This window comes from Sinocyclocheilus anshuiensis, unplaced genomic scaffold (genome assembly GCF_001515605.1).
Source record: "Sinocyclocheilus anshuiensis isolate Anshui unplaced genomic scaffold, SAMN03320099.WGS_v1.1 scaffold2430, whole genome shotgun sequence".
In the NCBI taxonomy this organism is placed as follows: Eukaryota; Metazoa; Chordata; class Actinopteri; order Cypriniformes; family Cyprinidae; genus Sinocyclocheilus; species Sinocyclocheilus anshuiensis.
Genome location: NW_015556097.1, coordinates 201,259 through 213,222, shown reverse-complemented (window position 1 = coordinate 213,222; position 11,964 = coordinate 201,259). Strand labels below are relative to the sequence as shown.

The 11,964-nt window shown below is 36.6% G+C and overlaps 1 protein-coding gene across 1 annotated transcript in view; it reads left to right on the top strand.

The window, feature by feature from the left end:
- Positions 1-4,960: 4,960 nt before the first annotated feature.
- The window catches only part of LOC107676209 (peregrin-like), a 23,968-nt gene continuing 16,964 nt past the window's right edge, over positions 4,961-11,964 (top strand). The window contains exons 1-5 of the mRNA XM_016470714.1: positions 4,961-5,319; positions 6,500-6,668; positions 6,742-6,873; positions 8,552-8,680; positions 9,142-9,499. Of these exons, the coding sequence (XP_016326200.1) occupies positions 4,988-5,319; positions 6,500-6,668; positions 6,742-6,873; positions 8,552-8,680; positions 9,142-9,499 (1,120 nt within the window). The 5' untranslated portion in view covers positions 4,961-4,987. The remainder of the gene's footprint in view (positions 5,320-6,499; positions 6,669-6,741; positions 6,874-8,551; positions 8,681-9,141; positions 9,500-11,964) is intronic.

Below are 11,964 nucleotides of genomic sequence, written 5' to 3'. Positions count from 1 at the left end.
ATGTTAACAGGTTTTACCATGTTATTTCAACATTTCACCACTTTTTATTAATTTAAAAATTGAGAAATTCTTTCAAATTTAAATCTTGTACAAGTTTTTTTATTCAAATGTTCAAATTGTATTTGAATATTACCAGTACTGACTTCAATGGATTTCATTAAATTCCTTTGAACACAACTGCTAAAAACGGTATAAATTTATGAAACCTACACATTCAAAACATTATTACTCTGAAATGTTTCATGTAAATGTTAAGTGTAAGTAGTGAAATGTTAAGTAATGTAAGGTCTTTCATGACACTACATATGCTGGGGTGTGAATTTGATAGGTGCTTGATATAAAATAAATGGTGCTTTAAAAAGTCCTTGAAAGTCCTTGAATCTGGTGTTCATGAAAGAGTGGGAACCCTGCTATGAATCAAAATGTAAAACAAGCCAAGAGGCAATAGAATAATTTTTTTCTCAATTGGATCTTCCCATTCTTAGCACTGATGCAAAACAATCCTTAGATAAAGAAATTACACTAGAAGAAATAAATGAAGTAATAGAACAGTTACCTAATAACAAATCCGCGGGTCCGGACGGCTTTAGTGCTGAATTCTATAACAAATTCAGGAATAATCTTTTACCTAAAATTCAAAGATTGATTAAAAGTGCAACAACACAAAATAAATTTCCACCAACAATGTATGAAGCAAGTATAGTATTAATTCCAAAACCGGGGCGGGACAAGCTGCAGATGTCTTCCTATCACCCGATCTCTCTCATTTCCACTGAATCTAAGATTATAACTAAAATTCTTGCGAATAGATTGAAAAAGTACATCTGTTCTATAATTCATCAGGACCAGACTGGTTTTATGCCAAAGAGACATACATATTTTAATTTGAGACGGCTCTTTAACATAATTTATAACAAGAAAAACATAAAGACATGTTATCTCATTAGATGCTCAACGAGCCTTCGACCAATTAGAGTGGAAATACATGATTGCTGTTCTAAAGAAATTTGGATTCGGTTCAGAATTTATTAAATGGATTGAAATAATTTATGCACATCCAGTAGCTTCTGTTACTACCAACCAAAACATTTAAAATCCATTTCAGTTATCTCGAGGTACACGTCAGGGATGCCCTTTGTCTCCTTTTTTGTTCGATATCTCAATGGAAACATTAGCAGCCAGTATTAGACACCATCCTAACATAGCACCTATAGTGATAGAGGGCAGACCCCAACATCTTTCGTTGTATGCGGATGATATTCTCTTGTATGTTTCCAACCCTAAAATGTCTATTCCACCATTACTTGAGCTTATTGAAAAATGTGGCAGTCTTTCTGGATTCACAATAAATTGGGAAAAAAGTGAATTAATGCCAGTCTCTGATGATTTAAATAAAAAATATTTAACTAGCACCAAATTTAAAATTGCAAATCTCTCCTTTAAATATTTGGGTGTAATAATCACCAAAAAACCTGAAATGTTATTAAAATTGAATTGGAAAAAGAAAATTGATCAGCTTAAAGATGATATAATTTTTTGGAAGACATTCCCTATGTCCATGGTAGGCAGGATTAACGCTATAAAAATGGTGGTACTTCCAAGATTTTTGTATATGCAGTGGGTACGGAAAGTATTCAGACCCCCTTAAATTTTTCACTCTTTGTTATATTGCAGCCATTTGCTAAAATCATTTAAGTTAATTTTTTTTCCTCATTAATGTACACACAGCACCCCATATTGAAGCAAATGGCTGCAATATAACAAAGAGTGAAAAATTGAAGGGGGTCTGAATACTTTCCGTACCCACTGTATTTCAATCTATTCCTTTCTTTATTCCCCTTAATTATTTTAAACAGCTAGAATCTATTATAAGCAGCTTCATTTGGGACAACAAGATGGCTAGGATTAACAAGAAACATCTAAACAAATCTAAAGATCAAGGAGGGTTTGGGCTTCCCAATTTTAAATATTATTATTGGGCAGCTAACTTAAATACTTTAGCGTGGTGGAGGAAGGTTGGTTTAGTGGAGTTAGGTGACATGCCAGAATGGTTAGCAATTGAAGAAGCTTCTTGTTATAAGACTTCATTAACAGCTCTGCTTAACAGTCTCGTCAAAATTGAAGTCAAAAATATCAATGGTAACATAGTTTCTTGCAAAAAAAATTTATTTTAGGATGTGGGCAAGGGAACTGGGAAATATGTTACATTTGGAAGAACTGAGATATATATTAAAAGATAAATTATCCATTTTCATCAAGATCTGGAAACCAATAAGACTGTTCTTACAGGCAGACTGAATATATTGGATTACATCTCTTTTAATCAAACTGTCTGAATATACACTATTTGGATAGCTGTTGTTGCCGTCCATCAGGATAAAAGATTGTATATTAACACGCTGTTGCTCATGTACTCCTGATTTTAAAGCACTTGAAGTAACCTTTACTCCTTTTTTTTGGGTGGGGGGTTCTAAAATAAAGCTTTAATGTTCTTGGCTCAAAAGTCATGTATTGTACAGTGTTACAGCTAAAGGTGCTCGATGTCGTATTTTTCCTGTATAGTAGCTATTTTGTGACATTGTGTGTGTTGTTTCAAGAAAATTTAAATAAAGAGATTAAAAAAAAAAAATTATCTCTTCCGCGTCACCCTGACGCCATTTTGGAGAGTATCCACTGAACGCAAACAGCGTATGTTGTTCTGTGTCAGCTGCGCCACAACGTATCCATGCACACAAAAAGTATTCTCGTAGCTTCGTAATATTACGGTTGAACCCCTGATGTCACATGGATTATTTTACCGATCTCTTTGCTATGTTTCTGAGCCTTGATCGTGGTAGTACCCTTGCTGTCTATGGAGGGTCAGAGAGCTCTCAGATTTCATCAAACATTTCTTAATTTGTGTTCTGAAGATGAACGAAGGTCTTACGGGTTTGAAACGACATGAGTGTGAGTAATTAATGACAGAATTTTCATTTTTGGGTGAACTAACCCTTTAACTGTTTCGGTTTGGTTAGATTTCACTTTTAGGTTCCGATTCACACACTCTTGATTTGATTTGATCTCGATTCATTTGGATATCAGTTACAGTACATGTCAGCTTTTCTTAAGGAAAAGCTAAATCCGTAAACTTCAGAGCAAACCCTGTCAGTTGGTGCATTACTGTAATATCAAAGTTTAAACGTAACTAGAGATGTGACGGTATGAACATTTCTTATCGCGGTTATAGTGACCAAAATTATCACGGTTAAAAGTTTTGTATTTAAAACAAACAACAATAAATAAAATTACTTTTTGTTTGCATAAACACTAAAACAACATTTCTACATTACCAATAATGTCTGGATTTTAAATAACATGACAGGCAGTTTATCTAATAGCATGTACAAAAAGTTCCAATAAAGCTTTGAAAAAGTTTCATAAAATGGTAAATCTCACATTTCGGCCTTTAAATAAAAAAGGGTTAAGTCAAAATGATTAATAAATGATTATATGTATTTTAGTGGTGTAACGGTTCGGTTCGATACGACACAGTGTCACGGTTTTGTTGTTGTCAATTCAATCAATTGACACCAAATTGCCACTAATTCGAAAGTGAAAGTAAAATGCCAGACAGAAACTGCACACAGACTGAATGTGAGTCTCTGTAGATCCACTGTCTGACAGCAGGTGGCGCTGATGGAGCAGCAGAATTACAGCTGTTTCCCAGTTAACCAGCATTGTGATTAAAACACTACTTTATTAGGTATTACATGGAGCGAAGATGAAAACAAAGTGCCATCGAATCTTTTCTGAAGACAGTCAGAAACTTCAGAGGTACATTCATATAATTAACTCATGCATATATTCATTTGTATAATTCCCTTAGCACTCTTTTAAACCTCCCAGCTTTACGCCATGTTTTCACGCAAAACGCAACTACTCTGCTGCTGTGCTGTTACTGAAAACTCTGCTTTATGCTGGACAGTGTTTATTTATCCTCGGCTGTTCAAATCGCGGTAATCGAATACTGTTATAATGATAATTAAAATATGAAACGGTAATACTAACCATGGGGAATTTTATTATGATTTATCATCAAACTGGTCATCGTTACATCCCTATGCATAACAAACTATTACATTACTAGGCTATGTATTTTTAGATATACTGTATCAAATTAAACAATAAAAAAAACCTTAGTTTAATGCAAACATTTAAACTGCACATAGCAACTTTTATAATGATGTAAGTGTTTCTTTTCCAATTCATTGCTGAAATATAAACATTTAAATGGTAGCTGTCTTAAACTACTTTCATGACAAATTTATTCAAACATGCATTCAATAATGAAGACACTAACAGCTAAAGTAAAAAATGTAAAGAATATGTGATATAGTGCATATATTTAGCAAAATGCTCCTTTCTAGAGTTATTGACATTGATATGCTATGGACATTGAATGTTTTTCCTGAGGTAAATGTGACGTTATGTGACATTATTGTTTTATTTACATGTTTCCACTGATTTGATCGATTACATGAGACATGATGCATTTTAGTAAGTTGTTCTGTTTCTTTCAACATGCCTTTGTTCATGTTTATTTTGTGTTGTAACAAATAGTAAAGAGGAAAAGATGGTCGGTTCATGTGCCGCTTAAACTGAGACGCTACAGCGATCTGTCACGCCACATTAAAACAGCATTTATTGCTTGAGGTTTTATGATAAAATTGTCAGTTTAAAAGCGTTGTTTCTTTCCTTATTACAAAAAAATGTTTAGTGACGTTGTGATGCATCAACAAAAAGCAGCATAGACTGAAAGGTCGATCTTGGGATTTTAGAATCGATATCACATCATCAACATGAAGATCGCTCAGGAAATCGATATTGTTAACCCAGCCCTGCTGCCAAATAGAATTAGTGCATCCCTAGTTTGTGTGTTTGAGTTATTTTGCAAAAATGTAAAATCTTGCCTTGGCACGTCACCTGCGCTCAGCAGGCAGGCCTCTACATGAAGATGGAGCCTGTGCGCGAGACCGGCGCTAACGGGACTTCATTTAGCGTGCGCAAAACAGCCTACTGTGACATCCACACGCCGCCAGGCTCCGCCCGACCACTGGGGGGGGTGGGAGGGGCCAGTGTAGGCTCCTCCCACAGCGAGGGCGAGGCGGAGGATGAGGAGGATGTGGCAGGAGGCGAGGAAGACGGGAAGGGCTGGAGCTCAGAGCGCGCCAAGAGGGCCAAAGCAAAGTCACGGCTGAAGATGAAGAGGGCCAGAAAGATCCTGGCCGAGAGGAGAGCGGCCGCACCGGTGGTGTCAGTGCCGTGTATTCCACCGCACAAGTATGCACGATATCTGCTTTGATCCCAAAATAATATGTGACCCTGGAGCACAAAAGCAGTCTTTAAGTCGCTGGGGTATATTTGTAGCAACAGCCAACAATACATTGAATGGGTCAAAATTATACATTTTTCTTTTATGCCCAAAATCATTAGGATATTAAGTAAAGATCATGTTCCATGAAGATATTTTGTAAATTTCCTACCGTAAATCAAAATTGACCCTTATGACTGGTTTTGTGGTCCAGGGTCACATATTAATAAATTACCCCTATAATGTAATGTTACTATAACTTTGAGTAATGACACTGAAGGCCCCTATTTATTTCAAGTGAAATAAATGTTCATCAAGGCTCTATGTATTTGATCAAAAATACAGACAAAATAAATAATAATATTGTGAAATATTATGGCGATTTATAATATCGGTTTCCTGTTTTAATATATCTGTAACACAGCTCAGAATTTTCAGCATCATTACTCCAGTCTTCAGTGTCACATGATCTTCAGAAATCATTCTAATATGCTGATTTATTATCAGTCCTGGAAACTGTTGTGCTGCTTAATATTTTTTTGTAACCTCTGATAGTTTTTGCTTTGATTCTTTGATAAATAAAACGTTTAAAAGAACAATTATTCAAAATAAAAAAAGAGAGAAAAAATGCCTGACCCCAAACTTTTGAATAGTAGTGCATATTGTAACAACATTTCTATTTAGAAAAAAAACACTTTTTTTTTACTTTTTATTTATCAAAGAATCTGGAAAAAAGTATCACAGGTCCCAAAAATATGAAGCAGCACAACAGTTTCCAGCACTGATAATAAATCAGCATATTAGAATGATTTCTGAAGATCATGTGACACTGAAGACTGGAGTAATGATGCTGGAAATACAGCTTTGCTTCAGGAATAAGTTATATTTTAAATTATATTAAAATAGAAACTGTTATTTTAAATTGCAATAATATTTCACAAAATACATTTTTTTCCTGTATTTTTTATCAAACAGATACAGCCTTGATGAGCATAAGAAACTTGATTAATAATAATACAAATGTTACTGATCCCAAATGTTTGAACGGCAGTGTAATTTCAAACGTTCAATGGTTCTTAAGGAAATGCAATGGTCAGATGAAATGTGCAGAGCACTCCAGAAGCTTTAGTGTCATGTCTTGTGCTTCAGGTTGAGTAAGATCACCAGTAACCTGACGGTGCAGAGGAAGGGTCAGTTCATGCAGAGGCTGCACAGCTACTGGACGCTGAAGAGACAGAGCCGCAACGGCGTTCCTCTCCTGCGGCGTCTCCAGACGCATCTGCAGTCCCAGCGCAACACTGAGCCGCTCCCCGCCACGGTGCGTACACGAGATCGCCGGGAGAACACGAGCAGGAGCTTCTCACTGACGCTGTGTTTGTGTGTTTGAACAGAGGGACGGCCAGGAGAAGCACTCGGTGTTGAAGGAGCAGCTAAAAGCGTGGCAGAGACTCCGGCACGACCTGGAACGAGCCCGACTGCTGGTGGAGCTCATCCGCAAGAGAGAGAAGCTCAAGAGAGAGACCGTAAGACTCTGTCACCGTGTCCTAACTACACACGACGACACAAGTTTTTCATACTAGGGGAAGATCCTCCAACATGTTCTCTCTGCCGAATCCCTTTATCCATTAAGCATGGTTTATTCAGGGTGTCCGCGGGTCCTTAAAAAGTCTTAAATAATGTTTTCTTAATAAAAGGCCTTAAAAAGTCGTAAATAATGTTTTCCTAATAAAAGGCCTTAAAAAGTCTTAAAGTGTCTTAAATTCAGGTTGATGGGTCTTAAATATGTTTGGTCTCATTACCGCTAAAATATCTTCAGTCTGACGGAACAATGACCGTTTGCAATCATTGGACAGACCGAAGATTGTTTTTCATCCAAACATCCTGATTAAAACTAAAAATTAAAATAATGAAAAATAACCAGCGAAGCGTCGAAACGAAAAAATTATACTTCTGATTTTAATTTAACAATTACATTAATTTACATTAAGTAAATAAACAATTAAAGCTAGTTAGTCAAGTAGTTAAGTTACTTACATTTTAGACACAATATTTACTGTTTTGTTCTGTTTCACCAACGAAAATAGTTCCAAACAAGGAACAATCTCCAAGCAACACTCGGCGGTGTTTTGTTCCTGAATGATTCAGCGTTTTGAACGAATCGGTTGAATGAATGACTCACTCATTAAGTGACTTACCGCCACCTACTGGTGGTTTATTATGTTGAAAAGTATGCATTTCCCCCCCAACATTTCTTATTTGTATATTCATAAATGTATTTAAAACATTAATCACATAACATTATTTATTGCAGTTGTAATTTTGCAGTGTATATTATTTAATCTGAGGTAAACTGTCTGTTGTTGCTTTCAGTATGGCTATAAGGTCACACAAAATGATATTTAAACTCCTATTAGACACTTTTAACATTGAATAAAGCACATAATCAGTACGTGAGATTATCTACTGTACTATAGTTTGTATGTTGTTCCAGCCGCAACATCGCGGAAATAGAAACTGTTTCTAAAATAGAAATTTTGCGTGTCACGGCTAGTTAGGACAAAACCTCTGATTAACATGGAAAAGATACCTTTTATCATGTGTCGCCTCGTCGTGTGTAGTTGGGACACGGTGTTAGACATCATCCTTAAAAGTGAGAAAGTATGTGGTTTCATTCTATGAACCAGACACTTGAAAATGCTTTGGTCAAGCAGTTTTCAGCCCCCCAAAAAAAGACCATAAGTCAGCATTAAATTAAAATTGAGCCCCCCTGACATCCAGTTGCAACAAACTCTTGAAGTCAAGAGAACCTTTCTTGCAACCAGTCGCTGGTCTTACTGTTATCCAATAGTCAAATAGATGTGCAGGCATTTTAGTGAATTCACGTTTTGTCTGACTCCATTCTGATGGTTTTTTTTTTTCATCGCCCAATTAATTCTCAGTGGATGAAATAAAGTCCTGTCCTGCATTTATTTTTGATAAATATCCTGTTTCTCTCATAAATACCTCAAATTGTGCATGTAAAATGGGTTGCAAACAACAGTTAATGTTCATGTTTTATTTTTACAATGGCAAGAAATGAAGAGGATGCCTACTAGAGCTTAAAGTTAGTCGTTGATCAGTGAGGGAATGACTCATTTTTGTATATTTGTTGTATAATTTCACTTGCATTTGGTGTTGTTTTATATTTCTGTGTTTGTTCAGATCAAAATGCAGGAGGTGGCATTAGAGATGCAGTTGACTCCGTTCCTGGTGTTTTTGCGAAACGCACTGGAACAACTGCAAGAGCGGGACACCAATAACTTCTTCACTGAGCCTGTACCTTTAAGTGAGGTACACACACACACACACACACACACACAGCCCTTACAGAGGTGTCTCGAACTCCTCTAGGGTATTTTACTTTTCAGTTAATTGTTATAAAAAAAGTCCAGCTTTAGTTTTTCTTGTTTTTCTTAATTTTTTTTTCTTTAAAAACATTTTCGATTTTTTTTTTTTTAAATTTTTTTCTATTTTCCACTTTTTTCTCGCCGTGAATATAGCTGTGGTTGCTGGAATGGTGCTAAATTATAAGCATTCAATCAATAGCCTGATGAAGGTGGTTCATCCATGAGTTGGAAATCTTCATTGCATAGTAATTCTACTGCTTTTTGTCTTTTGTTTTTTTGTTTTCTGCGTTACATAATGTGAAGCTGTTTTTGCTCTGACGCCAGAGTTGTCATCTGTTATGAAGTTCTCTGAATACTTCAGATATAACCCTTACTGTGAGTGTGGTTGTGTTGTGTCTTCCCCAGGTCCCAGATTACCTGGACCACATCGAGCGCCCAATGGATTTCCAGACCATGTGGAAGTGTTTAGAGTCGCATCGCTATCTCAGCTTCGAAGCTTTCGAGGGCGACTTTCTGTTGATCGTCAACAACTGTTTGAAGTACAACGCCAAAGACACAGTTTTCTACCGTGCTGCGCTACGCTTGCGAGAAGCAGGTGCTGCTGTTTTACGGCAAGCTCGCAGACAGGCAGAGAGAATCGGATTCGATTACGAGACAGGCATGCATCTTCCTCGAGAGCCAAGCCCAGATTCACCACACGAACGAGAGAGAGAGAGACAGCGAGACCGAGACCGAGAGAGATCAGCATCACTCATTGATGACGGTGAGTATGTTATCTAACAATTACACTAGCATTTAACTTAGTAGTCTTAGCATATTAAATGCCTGTGTCCAGCCTAGAGATGTCAATTTTCAATCATTCCCATGATCGATCATCGTTTAAATTAACAATCAATTAATCGAATGATCATTAACCTTAATACTGCAAAATGCATCTATTGCAGTGGCATACAGTCATGACAGGATGTGCAAATGCCACTCAAAACACCAGCTTCCTCACCCGAATTAAAGGGGTTTTTAATCTAAATAAAAGGCTAGTAGCAGGATTGTAAAATGAATAGATGTGATTCTCATCATTTGATAAAATGAAGAGAGCACGCCGTAGTTACGTTTGGGATCATTATACTTGTTGGCTGTTTCATATCCCGCTGAATGCACCTCTTTAAATGGTTTCATGCTGCTCGTTGTTGGATTTTAAAACACGATTGCAATGTTTGCAATTGACGCTCCAACTCAAGACCGAGATGGCAGACCTGCCAACCTGTATGCATTTTGACCTCAAAGTACGCTGGTACAATGTGTAACTCTATGCAAAAACCTGCTGACGCCTCTGTCCACGCGCAGTACTCAAATCAAACAACAGCAGAAGAAGAGTTCAACCAGTAAGAGTGCTGGGTTCATTTCCCAAATAGCAAGCAGGGAAGATTGACAAATGCGTAAGGCCTGTCATTAAAAAGAGACTGCAATTCGACAGCATTGCAAAATCCTGCTTCCACTCCCGCCGTCTGAATGATTTCTTAAGTGAGAACTGTACAGTAGTCATTATTTCATTTTTGCATTTAAATAATTTCCGTGTGTTTTATTTTCTCTCCAGATTGGCACTATTTGTGTGTTTGCTGAGATGAGCAAATGCCTCCCGCTTATAACGTGCATTTGAAAAAGCAACACGCGGCGAACATCTTCCCTTGTAATGAGAAGCGTTTTTAAACCTGATGTCAAAAGCGAACATTATAACAAGTTTTTACTCTGCAACATCAGTCGAGTGTTTGAAATAACTTCCTTTTGTGATCTGATGTGGCTTCTTATCACAGAATGAGGCAGAAAATATATTCTGTACTGTAAAAAAGGCTATGTCGATAAGCAGTGGATTATAAATATACATAATTATGAAAATACCTGAGGTGGCTTTGAAGAACACAGATAAACTACATATTTTTGCTGTCGAGTCAAGTCACCTTTATTTATATAGCGCTTTTAACAACACAGATTGTGTCAAAGCAGCTTTACAGTGTTAATTAGGAAAATAGTGTGTCAATAATGCAAAGTGACAATAGTAAACACTAATTTTTCAGTTAAAGGCAGTTCATCATTGAATTCAGTGATGTCAACATCCAGCTCAGTTTAAATAGTATCTGTGCAATCAAGTCAACGATATCGCTGGAAATGAAGTGTCCCCAACTAAGCAAGCCAGAGGCGACAGCGGCAAGGAACCAAAACTCCATCGGTGACAGAATGGAGAAAAAACCTTGGGAGAAACCAGGCTCAGTCGGGGGGCCAGCTCTCCTCTGGCCAGACTAGGGATGTTCATTTTAACCGGTTAACCGACGGTAAGAATTTTGACAGATTAATACAATCAGTTAAACGATTTAAAAAGTAATTTAATTATTTATTTTTTCAGTAATTTATCAAAATATTTAAAACGGTTTGCTGCATGGTTAAAATACGCTACGCGTATTAAAAAAAAATGTTTTATTAGGGGAAAAAAAACAAGTCGCGTATGTCGCATTTTATTATTTCATTCAGAAATAGGCCTAATGCCGATGCGAAACAGTATTTGAATGGCAAATTATTATTTATTATGTAGCCTAGGCTACTTCACTGGCGTTCCAATATCCATGTAAAACAACATGTTTTGCATAACATCACGGCGGTACAGTGATAACACTTAACCTTAACGGAACAGATTTTACTAGCCTACATATTTTTTTTCCATATGCTTGACTGACTGTATTATGATAATGAACAGGCTGCATTGTCAAGGTAGCAATGCTTAACTGTGCTTGCATGCGGCGCCGGCGCAATCACTTGAATTTTTTTCCCTTCTAACAGTTCCTTCTAAAGATAATCGAAATTGTAAAAGGTTTGCCTTTATTTGTGTACATTCACAATAAAAACAAATCTTTGTGCTTTTGTAAAATAAGCCTAAAGAAAAATAGGATGCTGCTTTCTGCCGTGTTTCCTTTCGTGCAGCACAAAAATGAACCGAAACTCTGCATACTAGGCTAATTGTCTTTCATTTTCTTAATTTATAATTTAAGTAAAAAAATATGTTTCTTGTATAGGCCTATTTATTCGTTTTATATATAGCCTAGCTTTATTATGTTTTTCTCCGCTGGCAGAAGCGCTGCAGGTGCATGATATGATATGACCATGTGAATCCTCATGTTCTGTTGTTTGCTGCATTTTTCGGATGTAAAATTAATCCCCGGGAAACAAATGTTAGTATTT